Source organism: Hippopotamus amphibius, chromosome 6 (genome assembly GCF_030028045.1).
Source record: "Hippopotamus amphibius kiboko isolate mHipAmp2 chromosome 6, mHipAmp2.hap2, whole genome shotgun sequence".
NCBI lineage: Eukaryota > Metazoa > Chordata > Mammalia > Artiodactyla > Hippopotamidae > Hippopotamus > Hippopotamus amphibius.
Window position 1 is genome coordinate 171,351,944 of NC_080191.1, and position 21,320 is coordinate 171,373,263.

Here is a 21,320-nt window from a genome sequence, read left to right on the forward strand (position 1 = left end):
AGTGGACTCACTTATGCTAACCCCACATCACCAAACTGGGACCTAATATTTAATTACAGTTTCAGCTCTCCCTGAAATGGAATCTTAAACCAGCAATCAGGAATTACTCGGTCAGCACTAGCGAGGTAACCTGTTCTCTAGACCCCTACCATCCCGTAAAGGAATATGTCCTTGCCACAACCAATCCACTTTTGCTATTATAACTTCCTTGCCCTGCCCCATAAAAGTCTTTCATGTTGTAGAGCTCATTGGAGTGGCTTTCTATCTGCTAGGCGGGATGTTGCCTCATCCACCAACTGTTGAATAAAGACAATAAGATCTTCAACGTTTACTCAGTTGAATTTGGTTTTTTAACACTACTCACTGCAGGGTGAGATGCTCAAGTCACCAGCCCAGAGCGATTATCCTGATGGCTCTAGGGCTTAGTTTCCTGGGTATCTCAAAACTGGGAAAAGGGGCACAGGATAACAGATATAAATCTGTCCCTGGAAATATATCTATTTCTCCTATAACAAATTAATAAAAGTTCTCTGATTTAAAAATGGTTCCTGGGAATTCCCTGGTGGTCCAGTGGTTAGGACTCTGTGCTAACTGCGGAAGGCCTGGGTTTCATCCCTGGTTGGGGAACTAAGATAAGCCAAACTGCACAGTGCTGCTAAAAAATGAAAAAAATTACTGAGAATCTGTGTAGCACAGATAGTCCCTGAAAAACGGATTAAATGCCTTTAAACATTTACTGAGCAAATGTCCTAGGTTTGGTAAGAGAAAAAAATAATAGTGTCCTTGCCTTCAAGGAATCTTAAGTCCAGTTGCGGCAGACAGAAAAATCATTAAAAAAAATATGAGAAAGGGCATAACGGGTTTATGAACAAAGTGATATGAGCACCGGGACGTGGCACCTCGAGGTGTCGGGGGTGAATGGGAAAGGTCGCCACCACGCCCGAGGCGGTGTCAGGGGCGGGAGGAGCCCGCGCGTCACAGCTTCCACCGGCGACGGGACTCGGCCAGAAAGAGCCCCAGGCGCCGGCGGAAACCATGAAGGCTCCGCCGAGACAGAACCCGGGCGCCGCTCCCGTCAAGCGCTTGGCGTCTCTCACACACGTGAGCGCTGCCTTCTGCCGATCGCGTGGCTGGAACCGCCGGAAGCAACGGGCGCGGCCCCGACCTTTAGGGGGCGGGAGGGGGGTAAGGGGGGCGGGGCGGCCGCAGGCGCGGGGGGCGGGGCCTGGGTGGCGGCCGCAGGCGGACGGCCGGGCGGTGCCGGGCGCGGCGGCGCAGGCGCGCTGCGGGCGCCGTGCCGAACCGCGGCCATGGAGCAGGCGCCGGCCGACCGCGAGCGGCTCCCGCAGCCTGCGCCGCTAGAGCCGCTGGGCCGCCGCGCCGCCGGGCTGGAGTCTGTGGCCGGTGCGGAAGCGGAGCGGGCCCGGGACGAGGGCCCCGGGGACGGCATGGTGAGGAGCTGAGCCGGCAGAGGCCGCCCGCCCGGGCCGGGCCTCGTGGGCCGGGCCGCGCCGCTCTAGGCAGGGGCCGGCGGGCTCGGGCGAGCGGCGCCGCGGGGCCCGGGAGCTGGCTGGGGGCGCCGGCGGCGGGAAGGCGGCCCCGAGGGGGCGCGCGGAGGGCCCGGGCGGCGCCGGGGCTGCGGGCTGAGGCGCGGCGTCTGGTCGGGGGCGCTGGGCGGCGGCGGCTGTGGCGGGAGGAGGGGCGCGCCGGGGGCGGGGGTGGCGGGCGCGAGGAGGGGCGCGGAGGCGGGCGTGACGAGGGCTCTTTAGAGGGCTCCTCGGCTGGCGCTGCTTCGCGGGCGTCCGTGCTGGGTCGGCCCGCGGCGCCGTGTCACGGCTGCCCCCTCCGTCTGCCTTGCGAGGCTCCTCTGGTGGCTGGTGGTGTGCATTTGCTCGGGGAAAGGAGACAGTGCTTCATCGTACGTGTGTGATCGCTGTTGTCCCGAAGTGTTTTGGCGCTGGATGCAGGACGGGTAGATCCGGTTACAGGGCAGCGATTCAGAACCTGCCGAGGACGTCTCATCAGACCACCCGAATCCGAGTGTGCATTGCTCTTGCGTGTTGCTTCTTTTCTTTCTGAAACAGGCATTAGTGCTAGTACAAAACTGCCCATCCTTCTGATAAATGGATAGGGAAAAATTAAAGTTGTTTGCTGACTGTGACTAGAAAGACTCTTTGCTAGCTAGGAACGTCAACACAGGAGTGGAAGGTTTTGCTTACGTGGGGGAAGTGTTGAGATATATAGGATGCCGTGAAGACGTTTATGGGTGAGTTTTCAGTTTTTCATTCAATTTCTTCCTAAATTCTAGAATTATTTGTGGAGAGGTCAGTATCTCATGAAATGTGAGAGAAGTGTGTGTATGCTGTAGTGCATAAACTGGGCTCTTGCGTGATTTGCTTTTTTAATGCAGGTTCCCATCTGTGACTTAGTTTTTCTGTTCTCTTTGAGAAGAAAGAGGGAGAGAAAGGAAGAAAGAAAAAGAAAGAAACTTTTATCTTGAAATATATCATTAATGCAGAGAAGGGTCTCACAAAATAATTATCAGTTCCTTTGAAGCCTCCATGTATTCTCCTGGGTTACATCCGCTCCCTCCACCACAGAAGTAATCTATATTGTGAATTTTGTATTAACAATTCTCTAGCTTTTTTTTTTAATAATGTTATATACCAATTTTGCTTCATTTATTTTATTTTTTTAATTTATTTTAATAATGTTATATGCCAATTTGGCCTAATTTATTTTTTTTTTTTAATTTATTTCCTTATTTATTTATGGCTGCGTTGAGTCTTCGTTGCTGCGCGCGGGCTTTCTCTGGATGTGGTGAGCGGGGGCTACTCTTCGTTGTGGTGCGTGGGCTCCTCATTGTAGTGGCTTCTCCTGTTGCGGAGCGCGGGCTCTAGGCTCAGGGACTGAGTCGTTGTGGCGCACGAGCTTAGTTGCTCCGAGGCATGCTCCGTACCAGACCAGGGATGGAACCGATGTCCCCTGCGTTGACAGGCAGCTTGTTAACTACTGCACCACCAGGAAAGTCCCTCTCTTGCTTTTTGAAAATAATCTTATGGTAAGTGTCCCTAAACAATATGTTGTTTAGTTTTACTTGATTTTGAAATTTGCATAAGTGGACTGATTTTACTGTGACTTCCTTTGCTCTTTAATGTTTTTGGAATTCATCCAAAATGTAGTTCGTTTATACTCATGGCTCTATAGTATGCCATTTTATAGATATTCTACAGTTGATTTCTCTTTTCTTCTGTTTACAGACATTGGGGTTGTTACAAGATTCTTGCTATTTCTAAAACATTACTACTACTGTGAACTTCTTCCTACATATTTCTTGGTGCAAATGTCCAATATAAATTTAACAGTGAAATTGCTGGATTATAGGGTGGTAGCATAGGATATAGGGTAGTAGGTAGTGCCAAATTGTTTTCTAGATTGAATATACCATCAGTAGTGCCTGATGCTCTCTATCCTTATCAACACTTAATATTTGCAGACTTTAAATTATTTGCCAGTCTTGTGGATATGTGTTAAAGCAATTTTAGATTGTTTCTAAAGTTAAGAATCATATCTTTTGATAGCTACATCATGAGTTTAATTTTGATTACGACAGTGAATATTTTGGTAATTTTTTTTGTGAAAGCCTTTGGATACTTAGTTTACTAATATGAAGTTACAACTATAGTATCAAATTCATTTATGTTAATTTAAAAGTGATTATAAATATCTCCTTTAAAGAAAAAAACCTTATGTGTGTTCAGTTTAAGATATCTGAAAAGCCAAAGATGACATCATACTGTAAAAGTTGTAGTTAGATAGTATTATCTGACTTTTCAGTAAATATGTGTTCCAAGAGACCATTCATTATTGCCCAGACTTAAGGGTTTCCTCAAACAACTCTGTAATTCAGTAATTTATAGAGATACAAGCCATTTGGACAAATATTTCAGAATCACCAGGAGTTTAAACACACACATACATTCATGCATACTCTGTGCATTGTCCCCTCCTCCTAAAAGACTCCCCAGTCTCCCCCTTAGAAGATCTGCTCCTTTTCCCTCTTTCTGTCCCCAGTTCCACTCCAGTCCATCCCCAGTTGAGAAGTATTGCGGTAACCTTAGCCATATTGCTACTGTTACTGGTAGATAGGAATGTGGTCTGGGCAGACATGTAAGTTACATTTATTGTTTGCTCTAGGCACAGTAAGGCTCTACTTTCCATTTAATTTTCAAAATTACCCCCAAAAGACATATGAAGATGAGGAAATAGAGGCTCAGAGAGAAGTGACTTGACCAAAGTCACAAACTAGTCAGTGGCATGGTGGGGATTTGAGCCCAGGTCTGCCTGACTTTGACATCAGTGCTCTGTTCATTGAACCATGCAGCTTCACTCCCCCCCAAAAAAGTTAAAGATAGTCTCGTAAATTGTAAAATATTGTACTTAAATTTTTTTTCCTTTAGTTAAGATTGTTATGTTAAGAAGAAAAAAGGTCTGAATGATGTGTTGATTTATCAATCAGTTTTTCACCACAAAGATACCTATACAGATAGTGTGCAGAGATGTCAAAAAGCCTCATCAGCCTTATTTTTGACTGCACATTTTGGATGGAGAGCAAATTGTACCAATTACCCTACACCTAAGGGTAGTGAAAACAAGCACTGCCTAAGAGTTGCAAATCTTTTCTGGCTTTAAACATCATTAAGATTTTTAAAATTCTGTTGTAAACTCTTATTCTGTATTCTCTTATTTTTCTTTCTGCTTGTCTTCAGCCTCTTCCTTTCCATTGTCTAATTAGAAGTCTCCTTTCTTTTCATACTTTTCCCTTATTAGGAAGAATTTTTTTTTTAAGTATTGTCAGTTTTATTTAAAGTCGTTTAGAAAATGAAGAAAGAGAGAGGAATCCAATCTCCAAGAGAGTAGTAATTAGTCCTGGCAGAAGAGAGAGGAAATAGCAAGGGAATGGAGGTAAAAATGCTTCTTTTTTGGCTGGAAGATTCCATTGGGTTGGCAGTTAACAGTATTTGCTCAGAGAAGAACCACTGCCTGAGGATTCATAATGATTTTTGTAGGGAAGTGCTCTAGGCCTAGGAGTGCTGGTTGGTGCTAAGACTGCTTGAGCAGCCGGTGCTTGAAAATGTCTTTGCACGATTAGCGGCTTTGCAGATTGGCAGCAGAGAGCTGAGTGGAGGAGGCCAGAACTGTGAGGAAGGTTTGAGGCATCTGTGGGTGAAGATAACATGAAAAAGGAAAATGAAATGCATAAGCATAGTTACAGAATTTATCAGTTCAGTAGTAGATAATTAAAGCATTCTCAAGAATGTTTTCCTCATTTTCTACCTCAGCAGCTCTCGGATTGTTTTTGAAGGCGACTCACAGTACAAAATACATTTTTACATCCTTTTCAGAATACCTATACTTGTATACGTATGCACTGTTTCAGGAGACAATACTTAACCATCACTTCATGCATTGCCCTCTGATAGTTCTCTCTTCTTTAACTTTAAAAAGAAATGTTGGTCACAACCCACCAAGGTAATTTCATGAACCATGAATGCGTTGTGACTCAGTTTGGAAAACTGTTCAAACTTACGTAGTGTTTATTTTAAATAAAAATTAATGTTTTCTGAATAAATGTGCTATTTTAAAATATATTTTTAATAGATAAAAAGCACAAGAAAATGTGTATATCCTAACCTTATTTTTCTCAGTTATCTAAGAAATAGAGCTGAATAAGACTTCACTGTTAGGCCTAAGTAAACACATTATTATTGTTTTTTACCTAATACCAGCTACCTTGACTATTGTAGACCTATCCCCTAAGAGAAGTAAATTCACTGGATAGTTTTTTTTTCTTTTGTTGGCCGAACCCCGTGGCATGTGGGATCTTAGTTCCCTGATGAGGGATCGAACTGGTAACCTCTGCAATGGAAGTGTGGAGTCTTAACCACTGTACCTCCAAAGGCCCTCAGTGGATGGTTCTTAAACTTCAGATCTCTGACCCATTCAGTAACACAGAAGCATCACAACTGGAAAAAAAGATTGTGAGGAAGTATACAAATATATATCATTAGTGGTTAGTGCTGGGTTTTGAGATGCAGGTAAATAAGTAAATTTATATTTATTATATTTTTTTCTGTACTTTTCAATTTTTGTATATTAAGCACATGTTAATTTTCATAGGGGGACTTCCCTGTTGGCGCAGTGGTTAAGAATCTGCCTGTCAATACAGGGGACACGGGTTCGAGTCCTGGTCCAAGAAGATCCCACATGCCGCGGAGCAGCTAAGCCCGTGCGCCGCAACTACTGAACCTGCACTATAGAGCCCACGAGCCACAACTACTGAGCCCGTGTGCTGCAGCTACTGAAGCCCGAGCACCTAGAGCCTGTGCTCCGCAACAAGAGAAACTACCACACTGAGAAGCCCACACACTGCAACAAAGAGTAGCCCCTGCTCACTGCAACTAGAGAAAGCCCAAGTGCAGCAACGAAGACCCAACCCAGCCAAAAAAAAATTTTTTTTCATAGTCAGAAAAACTTTAACCTACGAATAATAGGTAATAAATACTTGAGGTCTTGCTAACATGCTAGGCAACTTTGAAACTCTTTAAATGTGTTAACTCATTAAATGTTCCCAACATCATGAGTTAGATGTTCTTATCCCCATTTTACAGATGAGGAAACTGACAGAGAGGTTAAGTAACTTGCCCAGAGTTACACAGCTTATCTTTGTAACTCACATTCAAATTCTGGCAAGATGGCTGCTAATCTGAGGGAGAATTTATCCTCTTCTAATGACAAACTTTGATTTTTTTTCTTGTTTACCAATTACTTTATTTTTTCCTGATTACCTTCTTGGCTTGATGTTACACTGGTTTCTTTTGATCTCAGTTTACCTTCTTTGTGTTTGTCCATGTTACAGGTTTTAATAGCTTGCATTGTCAGTCTTTCTCTGTTTACCATAGGGAATTTAAGACATTTGCCTATATTATCTTAACTGCTTTTATTTTTAGCTGATTTTATTGTCATACTTTGTACTTTCTTATTTTAGGTTCTGTTTTTGGGTTTCTCTTTGTGGACCATGATTTCTTTGATTTTATCCTCTGTAATGACTTAGAAGGAATGTATGTTTTTTTTTTTTTCTTCCCTAAAACATAACTGAGACAGACATTATTTATGTAAATGTAGTGGCCATTACATTTTTAAAAAAATAATGTCATTTATAGAAATATTCAAATTTATAAGCAAGTACAGTACAAAGAATTATTTCCCCTGGGGCTTCCCTGGTGGCACATTGGTTAAGGATCTGCGTGCCAATGCAGGGGACATGGGTTCAAGCCCTTGGCCAGGAAGATCCCACATGCCTTGGAGCAACTAAGCCCATGCGCCACAACTACTGAGCCTGTGTTCTAGAGCCTGCGAGCCACAGCTGTTGAGCCCATGTGCCCTAACTACTGAAGCCCGTGTGCCTAGAGCCCATGCTCTGCAATGAGAGAAGCCACTGCAACGAGAAGCCTGAGCACCGCAACGAAGAGTGGCCCCTGCTCGCTGCGACTAGAGAAAGCCTGTGTGCAGCAACGAAGACCCAATGCAGCCAATAAATCAATAAACAAGTTTATTGATTTATTAACAAACAAACAAACAGTTGTTTCCCCTGAACTATTTGAGAATAAACTGCCATCATGATATTCCCTCATCTCATCCCCAAAACATTTAGTGTGTACTTCAAGGGCAAACAAGGACATTCTGCTATATAACCACAGTGCTGCCACCAAAAGCATTAAAATAGCATTTATGAATTAATATTATCTAATCCTCAGACTTCATGTACGTTTTGCCACTTGTACCAACAGCATTCTTCAGAGCAAAATGATTCATTCCATACTCAAGTATTACATTTATTTTATTTTTTTAAGGAGTTTTATTTATTTATTTCTTTAATTTGGTTGCACCAGGTCTTAGTTGCAGCTGGTGGGCTCCTTAATTGCAGCATGCAAACTCTTAGTTGTGGCATGCATGTGGGACCAGAGATCAAACCCGGGAGCTGTGCATTGGGAGCCTGGAGTCTTAACCACTGTGCCACCAGGGAAGTCCCTCAAGTATTACATTTAGTTGTGTTGTCTTTTTAGTCTCCTCCAGGCTGGAAGAGTTTCTTGGTCTTTGCTTTCATGACTTTGACCCTTTTGAAGATGAGTAACCAGTTATTTTTGTAGAATGTCCTTCAGTTTGGGTTTGCCTGATGTTTTCTCATGATTAGATTCAGGTTATGCTTCTTTGGCAGAAATTGCCACTAAAGTGTTGCTGTGTTCTTGTAATTGCTTATAGACAGGATTTAGGTTTGATCACTTTTTCTACCAGTCTTCTCCAATATAAAGTTACTCTTTTTCCCTTTGTAGTTAATTTTGTGGGGACATACTTTTTTTTTCTTCCAGTTTTATTGAGAAATAATTGACATACAGAACTGTGTATGTTTAAGGTATACAGCATAATGATTTGACTTACATTCATCATGAAATGAACATCCATCATCTCATATAGATACAAAATTAAATAGAAAAAAATTTTGTGTGATGAGAACTCAAGATTTACTCTGTTAACAACACTCATAAATAACATACCGCAGTGTTAATTATATTTATCATATTGTACGTTACATCCCTAGTACTTATTTAGCTTATAACTGCAAGTTTGTACCTTTTGAATGCCTTCATCCGGTTCTTTTTTCCCCCATCCCCCACCTCTGGTAACCACAAATCTGATATCTTTTTGTGGGGACGTACTTTGAAACTATGAAAATATCTTGTTCCTCATCAAAATTTCTATTTATTTGTCTGTTTCATTATGGGCTCATGGATTTTATTTTTTAAACTTTATTAAGGTATATTTTATATACCATAAAATCCACTCATTGTAAGTATATACATTCAGTAGTTTTTAGTAAATTTGCAGAGTTGCACAACCATCACTACAACCTAGTTTTAGAACATTTCTGTCATTCCCCCAAATTCCTTCGTTCCCCTTTGAAATTAATCCCCCTTCCCACCCTTAGCCCTAGACAGCCACTGTCTGCTTTCTGTGTCAATTTGTCTTTTGGATATTTCATATAAATGGAATCATACACTCTGTTGTCTTTTGAGTCTGCCTTCTTATAATGTTTTTGAGATTCATCCATATTTATAGCATGTATAGTCATTTCTTTTTGTTACTGAATAATATTCGATTGTATGGATATATCACATTTTGTTTATTCACCATTTGGTGGAAGTTGGGGTTATTTTCAGTTTTTAGATATTATGAATATTACTGCTATGATGAATGTTCATTCATGTGCAAGTCTTTGTGTGGATATATGTTTACATTTCTACTGAGTTAGATTTGTAGGAGTGTAATTGCTGGGTTATATGGTGAGTTTATATTTAACTTTTTAAGAAACTGCCACTGTTTTCCAAAGTGACTGTACCATTTAACATTACCACCAGCAATTCTGAGGCTCACATTTCTCCACATCCTTGTCAGCACTTGGCATTGTCTGTTTTTCTGATTATAGGCATTCTAGTGGGTGTGAAGTGGTTCTGATTTGCATATTTCTAATGACTCATGGTGTTGAGCATCTTTTCATGTGCTTATTGCCATTTGTATATCTTCTCTGGTGAAATTCTATTCAGGTCATTTGCTTATTTTTAAAATTGGGGGGCTTCCTAGGTGGCACAGTGGTTAAGAATCCACCTGCCAATGCAGGGGACTTGGGTTCGATCCCTGCTCCAGGAAGATCCCACATGCCTCGGAACAACTAAGCCCGTGCGCCACAACTATTGAGCCTGCACTTTAGAGCCCATGAGCCATAACTATTGAACCCATGTGCTGCAACTACTGAAACCCACATGCCTAGAGCCTGTGCTCCACAACAAGAGAAGCCACGGCAATGAGGAGCACACGCACCACAACGAGGAGTAGCCCCCACTCACCGCAACTAAGAGAAAGCCCACGCACAGCAAAAAAAGACCCAACATAGCCAATTAAAAAAATAAATAAATTTATAAAAAAAAATAAAATTGGGTGGGGGACTTTCCTGGTGACGCAGTGGCTAAGAATCCTCCTGCCAGTTCAGGGGACATGGGTTCGAGCCCTGATCCAGGAAGATCCCACATGCCACGGAGCAACTAAGCCTGTGCGCCACAACCTCTGAGTGTGCTCTCTAGAGTGGTGAGCCACAACTGTTGAGCCTGTGTGCCACAACTATTGAAGCCCGTGCTCCACAACAAGAGAAGCCACTGCAATGAGAAGCCCGTGCACTGCAATGAAGAGTAGCTCCTACTTGCCGCAACTAGAGAAATCCCGAGCACAGCAATGAAGACCCAACACAGCCAATAAATGAAAATAAATAAATATATAAATAAAATAAAATTGGGTGGTTTTCCTTTTTACTGAGTTGTATGTGTTGTTCAGGTATTCTGGATACAAGTTTAAAAAAAATTTTTTTTTAATCAGATAGTGAGATTTGCAGATATTTTTTCACCTAGGCTGTGGCTTTTTTCTTTTTCTTAATGGTGTCTTTATTTTTATTGTTTTTATTATTTTTTTCATCGGTAAGAAGGGGATTTAGTTAGAAAGAAACACACTCCACAGGGTGTGGGCCAATTCAGAAGGTGAGAAAGGCCAGTGGTGTCTTTAGGAGAGCAAAAGTTTTTAATTTTGATTAAGTCCATTATATCCATTTCTTTTTCGTTTATGGATTTTGCTTTTGGTATTGTATCTAAGAACTCTTTACTTATCCCAAGATCATGATGACTTTCTCGTTTTCTTCTAGAAATATCAGTTTTTTTTTTAATAAATTTATTTATTTTATTTATTTATTGGCTGTGTTGGGTCTTCGTTGCTGCACATGGGCTTTCTCTAGTTGCTGTGAGCGGGGGCTACTCTTCATTGTGGTGTGCAGGCTCCTCATTGTAGCGGCTTCTCTTGTTGTGAAGCACAGGCCCTAGGCGCGTGGGCTTCAGTAGTTGCAGCACGTGGGCTTCAATAGTTGCGGCACACGGTGCCAGTGGTTGTGGCTTACGGGCTCTAGAGCAGAGGCTCAATAGTTGTGGCGCACGTGCTTAGTTGCTCTGTGGCATGTGGAATCTTCCTGGAGCAGGGCTCAAACCCGTGTCCCCTGCATTGGCAGGCAGATTCTTAACCACTGCACCACCTAGGAAGTCCAGAAATTTCAGTTTTAGCTTTTTTTTTTTTTGGCCACTCTGAGCAGCTTGCGGGATCCTAGTTCCCTGACCAGGTATTGAACCTGGGTCCTTGGCAGTGAAAGCATGAAGTCGTAACCACTGGACCACCAGGGAATTCCCCAGTTTCAGCTTCTATAAGAATGTAAGCCATTTTGAGTGAAAGGGTCTGCTTTTTTTTTCTTTTTTGCCTGTGGCTATTCAGTTGTTCCTGCACTGTATGTTGGAAAGACTCCATTCCCTGCTGACTTGCCTTGGTGTGTTTATTAAAATCAGTTGATCGTAAATGTAAAGGTTTGTTTCTGGATTCTCAATTCTGTTCCACTGATCCATTGATCTCTATGTTTGTCCTGCCAATACGCCACTGTCTTGATTAGTTTAGCTTTTTAATAAATTTTGAAACCAGATAGAGTAGGTCTTGCAACTTGTTATTTTTCAAAATTGTTTTGGCTATACTAGATGCTTTGTATTTCCATATACATTTTAGGAACAGAGTATCAGTTTCTACAGAAAAAATCTGTGCTGGGATAAAGTTTTTTTTTTTTTTTTTCCTGTATATTTTTTTTTTAACTTTTTGTTTATTTTTTATAATAGGGATAAAGTATTTTTGTAGAAACAATATGTTAGTATGTTTCATAATATTTCAAGCATGTTTTATAAGATGCATGATGCTCCTTTGTCATTTGGAGTTTCTTATTGTGAAATCTAGGGCAAATCTGGTCTTTATTCTTTTGTAGTGGTCTTGTTTTTTATTTTTCTGCCTTAGTCATTTTAGGATTTTTTTCTTTACGCTGAAGATATTTAATTTTCTAATTCATTATACATTAAGCACATGCCTTTCAATTTAAAGCTGTAGAAAATTTTTTTTCAATTCAGAGGGGATTTTTTTGGTTTCTTTTTAATTATACTGATGATTATTGTTTCTGTTCTGTTTCTTCTGATTTCTTCTTCAAGAACTTCTCTATTATTTAAATGTTAGTCCTTAGTTTTCTTTTTTTTTAAATCATCTTTTACCATTTTCAATTTTGGGGGGATCTTTTTTCCTTAGCATTCTGGGAGAGCTTCCCAACTATGTCATCATCTTACTGATCTGATTTTTTTGCAGTGTCAATTTTACTGCCCAGAATTCTATTTTATTTTTTGCTATTTATTTTTCTTTTCTTTGCATTCTTTCTTTTCTGAGTTAGCGCCATGCTCATCTCAGTCTGCCTGTTTTTTTGTCTTTTGACCTGTTTTCTTTTAATTTTATCTTTTCCCCATAATTTGCAATGTAACAATAAATGTATTTTCTTTCGTGTGTGACTTAAATAAGATTAACTAAATGAGTGCTGTAGATACTCCAACTGTTTTCATCTACAATCCTGAAAATTATTATATTAAGGTTAGCCTTCATTTTGTCTTTAATCCTAAAGGACAGTAGCTACTGGATGGTGAGAATTCCTCAGGCAAGCTGTGAACCACTGACTCAAGCACCTTGTCTCAGTTATCTTCCCATTCCTAATGACAGGCATTGTATTAAAATAGATCTCAATAAATACGCAGTTATGGAATTAATAGTTTCTTATTTTATCACTGTTATCTGTTTTATGCTTGCTTTTACTGTTTCACTTTTTTCAGCATTTTTAAAACTTAAAGTAGATTATATTCATTTTTACTCATTGAATTGGAAATAAAAAATTTCATCAGCCTTTTAAATATCTTATACATCTTCTACATTTATTTGGTCTTAAGTCAGGTAAAAAGTAGTGATTCAATGTTAAGCATCCACATTTGAGATGTTGTTCCTTTGAATAAGAAGTGTAGATATGACTGTAGCATCACTTTTTTTAAAAAATTTATTTTTTTAATTCGTTTGGCTTCGTCGGGTCCTAGTTGGGGCATACGGGATCTTTGTTGCGGCACATGGGCTCAGTAGTTGCGACACATGGGCTCTCTAGTTGTGGCATGCAGGCTCCAGAGCGAGGCCGGGCTTCTCTCTAGTTGTGGCTCGTGAGCTGTAAAGTGCACAGGCTCAGTAGTTGCAGTGTGCAGGCTTAGTTCCCGAGACATGTGGGATCTTAGTTCCCCAACCAGGGATTGAACCCACATCCCCTGAATTGCAAGACGGATTCTTAACCACAGGACCACCAGGCAAGTCCCTGTAGCATCACTCTTTAATGATGTTCTTTACTCTGATGAGAAGCCCACTTTTTAAAAAAAATTTAATTTAATTTATTTATTTTTGGCTGCATTGGGTCTTTGCTGCTGTGCTTGGGCTTTCTCTAGTTGTGGTGAATGGATGCTACTCTTCATTGCAGTGCGCAGGCTTCTCAGTGCGGTGGCTTTTCTTGTTGTGAGGCACAGGCTCTAGGCGCATGGGCTTCAGTAGTTGCAGCATATGGGCTCAGTAGCTGTGGCATGCAGTCTCAGTAGTTGTGGTGCATGGACTTAGTTGCTCCGAAGCACATGGGGTTTTCCTGGCCCAGGGATCGAAACCCTGTCCCCTGCATTGGCAGGCAGATTCTTAACCACTGCGCCACCAAGAAAGTCCCAAAGTCCACTTTTAATACATCTAAAATATCATGTCTCACTAACACAGCATTGTAAATCAACTATACTTCAATTTAAAAAATAAATAAAATATTATGTCCCTTTAAAACACACTCCTGGTCACATCTTCCAGTCATCAAGTTTATTCATTTCTAAATCTTTTGACTGTGTCCTTTTAACAATTATGGTATTAGTTGTGTTATTCTTGGCACTGTTTGTACTTTAGCATGACAGTATAAGCAATTTTATATCATCTAAGAAACGCTGCTGATATTTTTGTGTGCCAGTCTTTAGTTTTTATGATAGCTGATTTTATTCTTTTATTTTTTCTTTCTGTGTAATCAGTTGGCTTTAATGGGGTAAATTTATGACTCGTCTATTATCTTTATGGCTGGGAAATAATTTGCTTTATCAGTCATGTGCTTCCAGAACTCAGAGAATTTTTCACTGGAATACATGGTGGTAAATCAGTGCTTGGCTGTGGGCCCAGATTTTTTTTTTTTTTTTTTGGCACACGGGCTTAGTTGCTCCGCGGCATGTGGGATCTTCCTGGAGCTGGGATCAAACCCGTGACCTCTACATTGGCAGGCGGATTCTTAACCACTGTGCCACCTAGGAAGCCCCCAGATTTTTTTATATGTATAATCCCAACCAGTGAGGGCTTCATGATGCTAATGTTGAGTGGTTTGTGCTTATATGATTTTTTGAGCTTTCTTTTAGTTGAATGATTTCCTCCTATCTTATTTTCTTTTTTAGTACATAAACATAAAACTTATATTTTATAAAAATGTCTTGTTTGACAACAAAGTCGTTTTTGTTTTTATTTTGTTTTGGGTTGGTTCTTAGTTCTCTGTCCTTTATCTTTTAGCATTTTTACCTCCTCCATTTTTCTTCAACATTTTTGGGGGTACTTCCTAACTATGTCATCTTTATTCATAACTTATTTAATTTTGTGTACTGTCACATAGCTGCTTATGTTTTCGTAGCACACAGGTTTTACTGTATGCAGCTTTTTCTTTTAACTTTTAGGTGTATCTGTCTTTTCACTGATATCTCTTATTCACAGACTAACCCCAGTTATAGTACAGCGTTGAAACCCACCTCTGAACTTTAAAAGTGAGCAATGGAGAAGAAAACCAAAGCACAGCAGTTATCACATGGTTTCACTGTGTCTTTCTTGTTGAAACTTGGAGTATCTTTGGGTATATTCAAGACCCTCTTCAGTGGCACACTTCCTACAGAAAGAGCCTATGAACCACCAGTGATGTGTTTTTCATTTTCTTTGGTGCTTTGATATAGACCTGGGGATGATCTAGCAAGAGGAGAAATAAGTCTTCTGTTCTTAAAACCTGCTATCTCAGATAAACAAGGTCCAACTGTACAGCACAGGGAACTATATTCATTACCCTTTAATAAACCATAGTGGAAAAGAATATGAAAAAGAATATATATGTAACTGAATCACTTTGCTGTACACCAGAAACTAAAACAACACTGTAAATCAACTATACTTCAATTTAAAAAAATAAAAGCAATATTAAAAAAGAAAAAGAAAAACCTGCTGTCTCCCAGTGGAGCGTGTTACCCCCTGCCAAAAAGTTTAGGCAAATTTATGGTTAAATATGTGATGACGCCTGCTTTTTCTTTAAGTTAACCTTCCCAATGAAAACCTCACCTTTTGGCATATATATAGTATTTTATATTTGAGATAGAGATTTGACTTTCATAAAATAAAAAGATTAGATATGCTCAAAAAGATTGAGCATCATTTGTCTTTGTATACAGTGTGTTTATATTTTCTCGTGTATTTCTGTATAGATTTATTTTTGGTCACTTATTTGAGATGTTTGTTTTATTTTTATTTTTTTCTCCTATAATTTTGCCTACATTTAATACTTAAATCTATGGCACTGGTTAAAATAGCTTCTGGAAAGTTTAATGTGCTACAGTATGCTGATAAAAAGAGGCATATCATTTGCTGATGTCATTTAGCAACCCCTCGCAACTCAAGAGATATAAAAAAGTAGTCTTAAATATGTACTAATAATAGATTTTATTTTAATTACAAGTGCATTATTATTATAATAATGGATTTTATTTTAATAGTGGATTTTATTATTATTATAGCTGGGGTTTTTTCAATATAATTTTAAAGGTTTTTTTGTTGTTCTTCCATTGTTTTTATGCAGATGACGGAAAATAATTTTTGGTTAAAGAAGATAGAAATTAGTGTTTCAGAAGCAGAAAAGCGAACTGGAAGAAATGCCATGAACATGCAAGAAACATATACTGCTTACCTCATTGAAACAAGGTGAGTGATGAGAATTAGTCCTAGGTTTAGACAGAAAAAGCTTTGGTAGCTGTTGATGTAAATTCTCTTGTATTAATGGAATTTTTTACAGATCACTGTCTTTTTAGCGATTTTTTGTTGTTTCTTTACTTTTTAACAGGTTAACAGGTGTGTCTTTTACACTGGTTCTCTTAGTAGCTAAATTCTAATGTATTTGTTTTGGAGGGAGAGGGAAGGTTATTGGCATACTTTTGGGATCTGGAATGTTACTTGACACGTGCTTTAGTGGAGTTCTTGGTGTTAAGATACAGCCCTTTTGTAATTTTGGGAAGAGATGCCAGGTTCTCAGGGGTGTATGAAGTGGACTTAGGTAAGTGGAGATGGTTAATGAAGTCTAGGAGGAGAGAATACAGTCTAAGTCATTTTAGGAGAGTTGGGAGTTACAGAGAAATTAAAATCTCCGCCCCGCCCCCTCTCCCCCACTGTGTGGCATGTGGGACCTTAGTTCCCTGGAACAGGGATCCAGCCTGTGCCCCTACAGTAGAAGCATGGAGTCCTGATCACTGGACTGCCAGGGAATTCCACATGTTTAATCTTTTTGGCGGGGGGGGGGGGGCAAGAAATTAAAATCAATTAAAAATTGATTGAGACTGGAGCTTTAGACTTTGGGGTAAAATTGAAAAGACAAAGTAAATCTTGGTGTAATCAAAACTCACCAGAAAATTCTTTTGCCTCGTAAGGAAAAAGTTAAAAGAATTAGGTTGTTTTGTCTAGAGAAAAGCAAGGGAAGACTCAATGACAAGCTCTTTCTGTGGACTGAGCAGAAACACTTTCAATTGAAACAAGTAGAGGGACTTCCCTGGTGGTCCAGTGGTTAAGACTCCACACTTCCACTGCAGGGGGCAAGGGTTCGATCTCTGATCAGGCATCTACGATCCTGCATGCCACGTGGCTCAGTAGGGAAAAAAAAAAAGTAGATATGAGAGAAATTTTTGAAAACTACTAAAATAAAATAACAGAACTACCAGACCTAACTGATAAAGCGTTACAACCATGTTTTAATGTGAATACATTAAAAAAAATTCTAAATCATTTTCATGAGCTTTACCACAATGTCACCAAACTTGCCTCAGGGCTGAACCCTGTGCCTTTTTCAAGGTTTTCTCCAGGTCTGTGGTTCTACCCAAAATGAAAGTTAAAATCATGGTGAAGTTTATTTAGTCTATAGACAATTCTGAAAATTCTCTTTTTAAGTATAGTCTTCCTTCACACACACACACACACACACACACACACACACACACACACACACAAAACAAGCAAAGCAAAGAAAAAAAACAAAAAAACAAGAAAAGGTAAAAAGGTTTTCCAAAAACAAGAGAAAATTTTTGTACAAAAGGAATTTTGAGAAAAGAGCTAAGATGAGTCTTTTAAAAAAATAGGTTGTTTTGGGGACTTCCCTGGTGGCACAGTTGTTAAGAATCTGCCTGCCAATGCAGGGGACATGGGTTTGATCCCTGGGCCGGGAAGATTCCACATGCCGCAAAGCAACTAAGCCCATGTACCACAACTACTGAACCTCTGTGCCACAACTACTGAACCTATGTGCCGTAACTACTGAAGTCCGCACGCCTAGAGCCGGTGCTCTGCAACAAGAGAAGCCACCGCACTGAGACTCCTGTGTACCACAACAAAGAGTAGCCCCTACTCGCTGCGACTAGAGGAAGCCCACATGCAGCAGTTAAGACCCAACGCATAACCTTGTTCATGTAGGATATTCTGTAGGAGTCTTTAAAGTGAATAGAGCTGTACACACACATTCATAGTATTCATAATCGCTAAGAAGTGAAAACCGAATTGTCTGTTAACTGATGTATGAATAAATAAAATGTGGTATTTTCAAAAACAAAAATGACCCAATGCAGCAAAAAATACATAAATAAATTAATTAATAATAAATAAATCATAAAGAAGATTTAAAAAATAAAATAAAAAAAGACTGGAAAGCAGGGAGTCAAAAAAAAAAAATCAAAAACAAAACAGGTTGTTTTGGACTTCCTTGGTGGTGCAGTGGTTAAGAATCTGCCTGCCAATGCAGGGGACACGGGTTTCAGCCCTGGGCCAGGAAAATCCCACATTCTGTGGAGCATCTAAGCCCATGCACCACAACTACTGAAGCCTGCATGCCTAGAGCCTGTGCGCCACAGCAATAGAAGCCACTGCAATGAGAAGCTAGTGCACTGCAACGAAAAGTGGCCCTTGCTCTCTGCAACTAGAGAAGGCCTGCGCAGCAGCAACGAAGACCCAACACAGCCAGTAAATAAATGTTTTGAAAAAAATAGGTTGTTTTGTGACATGCCTATACACATGTATGTATCAGAGAGATTTTTAAGGTAATTTAAAAAAAGATGGTCCCATGAGAGGGCTGTGTTGTTTTTTTTTTTAAGTTAGTCACTTAAAAAAGATAATACTTTAGAAATTCGTGGCTCTAGCTTTCTAAGTAAATTCTTAACTTTACAACTAAAAAGGATATTTTTAGTATGTGCCTGTTCACTCAGTTGAACAATGAAATTAGTTGTTGATTAGTTTTATTGCTGAAAGAGACTCTTGATTTGAATAATCTGGAATAATTTATAGTTGTTTACTCTTGACTTTTATAATTTGAAACTTGGAGTTAGACGTGACCATACTTACTCACAGAAGTGAGTAAGTACTTCTGCACTCACGGAAGTGAGTGAGTACTTACTTCTGTACTCATGAAAGTGAGTAACATAGCTAGACTCTGGATAAATAAGTGGATCATCAGTAAATGTGTGGTGCACAGAAGGATTATTGAGTTGACTTTCACAGTTGTATTTCATCTATCTTAAAACAGTGATTCTCAAACTTTAAAATATATAGGAATCACTTGGAAAAATTGTTAAACTGCATAGTTTTGGGTGGGGTCCAGGAAATGACACATTTTAAGCGAAGTTCTAGGCGTTTTGAAGCAGGTGGGCTGTGGACCATAATGTCATCTTCCAGGTACAAGGCTTTACTTTTTTTTTTTTTAATTAATTAATTTATTTTATTGGCTGTGTTGGGTCTTTGTTGCTGTGCGTGGGCTTTCTTTTAGTTGTGGTGAGCGGGGGCTACTCTTCGTTGCAGTGCGCAGGCTCCTCATTGCTGTGGCTTCTCTTGTGGAGCACGGGCTCTTGGCACGTGGGCTTCAGTAGTTGCAGCACATGGGCTCAATAGTTGTGGCACACGGGCTTAGTTGCTCCATGGCATGTGGGATCTTCCTGGAGCAGGGATCGAACCTGTGTCCCCTGCATTGGCAGGTGGATTCTTTTTTATTTATTTATTTATTTATTTATTTATTTATTTATTTATTTATTTATTTATTTTTTGGCACATGGGCTTAGTTGCTCTGTGGCATGTGGGGTCTTCCTGGAGCTGGGATTGAACCCGTGACCTCTGCATTGTCAGGCGGATTCTTAACCACTGCGCCACTTAGGAAGCCCCGGCAGGTGGATTCTTAACCACTGCGCCACCTAGGAAGCCTGGCTTTGCGTTTTAAGATAGTCAAATTCATCTGTCTTTTTTTTTCTTTTTATAATTTGTGTTTTCCCTCTCTTAAATTCTTGCCTACCCCATATCATGTACATACCCATTTTGAGAAATACTGTTTTTGAATAGATTATTTTGTAAGTGCTATACCCCTAGAGCTAACTGACCTGCAACAACCACAGAACCGTGGAATTTATTAGTTTAATCATGTAGAATTCTTGCTGTAATTCATTGTTATGCAGATTATCTTGGACAATATGAATATTAGTGAGCCTTGATATTGACGAAAAGTTGAACTTTTATTGCATTGCTTATCTACCTACTCTTTGGACACAACTAGAAAGTCCATTTAGCAATTGCCTATGGTGTTATAGTTTAATAGGCCAAGAATGAATAAGGCTAAAGTCATTGATTTTAATTTCTCCAGAGATTTTTATGTTTTCCTGTTCATAAAATGTGAACCCTTTTAAAATAGCTAAGAACACTGTATGTAGTAATAGGTAAGAATGCCTCATTGTCTTGGGAGGCTATATGATGTCTTTACTTAATTCTTCTAATTTGTAAAACAGGGCTAATGATGCTATGTACTTTATTGTGAGGATTAAATTAAATGTTGCTTGTAAAACCAATTGTGTGCTATTAAGTGTTTGTTAAATGATTGGATAAGTGGGGTAGTTTTGTGGTCCAAAGAAAGTCTTCTCTATGCTTTTAGGTGGTTTCCAATGACTAGATCCTGCCTTTTGTGGCCTTTAAAACAAAACAAAACAAAATCAATTTGTAGATCTTCTAACAGCCTTTAGATGTACTGTTTGTAGGCTATATTTATCTAGCAAGATGTGGGTTCTGTTGGTAGTGATTTTGAATAATTTGAAACTTCATATTAACCCAAGATATTTTTTCAGCTGAAGCTGAAAATCTGAATTAGAATAGTATTAGTCATAGCTAACGGTTAGGTCAATTCTTTTTTTTTTTGGTCAGTTCTTTAATAATCCTATATCTTTAATAATTGTATATGTTTGCCATGGAAGCCATTTGTACATTTTGAATTTCATACTATGTTTTCTTTTTTATTAATATATTAATACAATCAATAAATTTAGTGGCAAGCAATATAAGTAATAAAAACATCGAACACCTTTTGTTCAGTATGGCATAGTGTATATATCTTCTCAAGAATTTATTCTAAGACAGATTTAAGCTCTGTGCCTTTGTGCCATAGTGCATACATGCACATTTTGGTTATATGCATGTTTCTTGGAGGGCCTTTAAGTTATTTTCAAGCAAACAATTAGAAAATGGGAAGGTTCAGATAATGTTTAGAAGGCAAATGTTTTCTAACAATGATTACACTAGCAGAAATTGTAAATAGTCAGAATAATTTCTATCTTTATAAGATTTTACCCAGCTTTCCCCCAGCTTGAACTTTTATATGGATGAGGCATTTTCTGCAGCTCTTTATGTTGAAAATAAGACTAGAATTGAATTTTTACATCCCTTCTCCCCACTGTTTTAGAGTTAATTGACATTTTGCTTTTTGATTTTTTTCTGGTACTTGGATGCATCTGATTCATTTATAATGTTGAATCGAGGGTTTTTTGTGTCATGGTCTTTGGCATGAATGTTGTTCTCTCATTGTGGCAGCAGTTATTCTCATTGTTGCAGTTAAAAATGCTTTTTCTTTAATGAAACACTGGCTAAGCCAGACTTTACTATATTGGGAAGCCAGCTATTATACATTT

The 21,320-nt window shown here is 39.4% G+C and overlaps 1 protein-coding gene across 3 annotated transcripts in view; it reads left to right on the forward strand.

Moving 5' to 3' along the window:
• The first annotated feature begins 1,270 nt into the window (after positions 1 to 1,270).
• SNX4 (sorting nexin 4) overlaps positions 1,271 to 21,320 on the forward strand; it is a 64,669-nt gene continuing 44,619 nt past the window's right edge. Inside the window, exons 1-3 of one of the 3 annotated variants that reach the window (XM_057738183.1) lie at positions 1,318 to 1,451; positions 2,786 to 3,061; positions 15,932 to 16,053. In XM_057738183.1, coding sequence (XP_057594166.1) covers positions 3,059 to 3,061; positions 15,932 to 16,053 — 125 coding nt within the window. In that variant the 5' untranslated portion in view covers positions 1,318 to 1,451; positions 2,786 to 3,058. Of the gene's footprint in view, positions 1,452 to 2,785; positions 3,062 to 15,931; positions 16,054 to 21,320 lie in introns of all 3 variants that reach the window. The other 2 variants (XM_057738181.1, XM_057738182.1) reach the window with 2 other exon arrangements.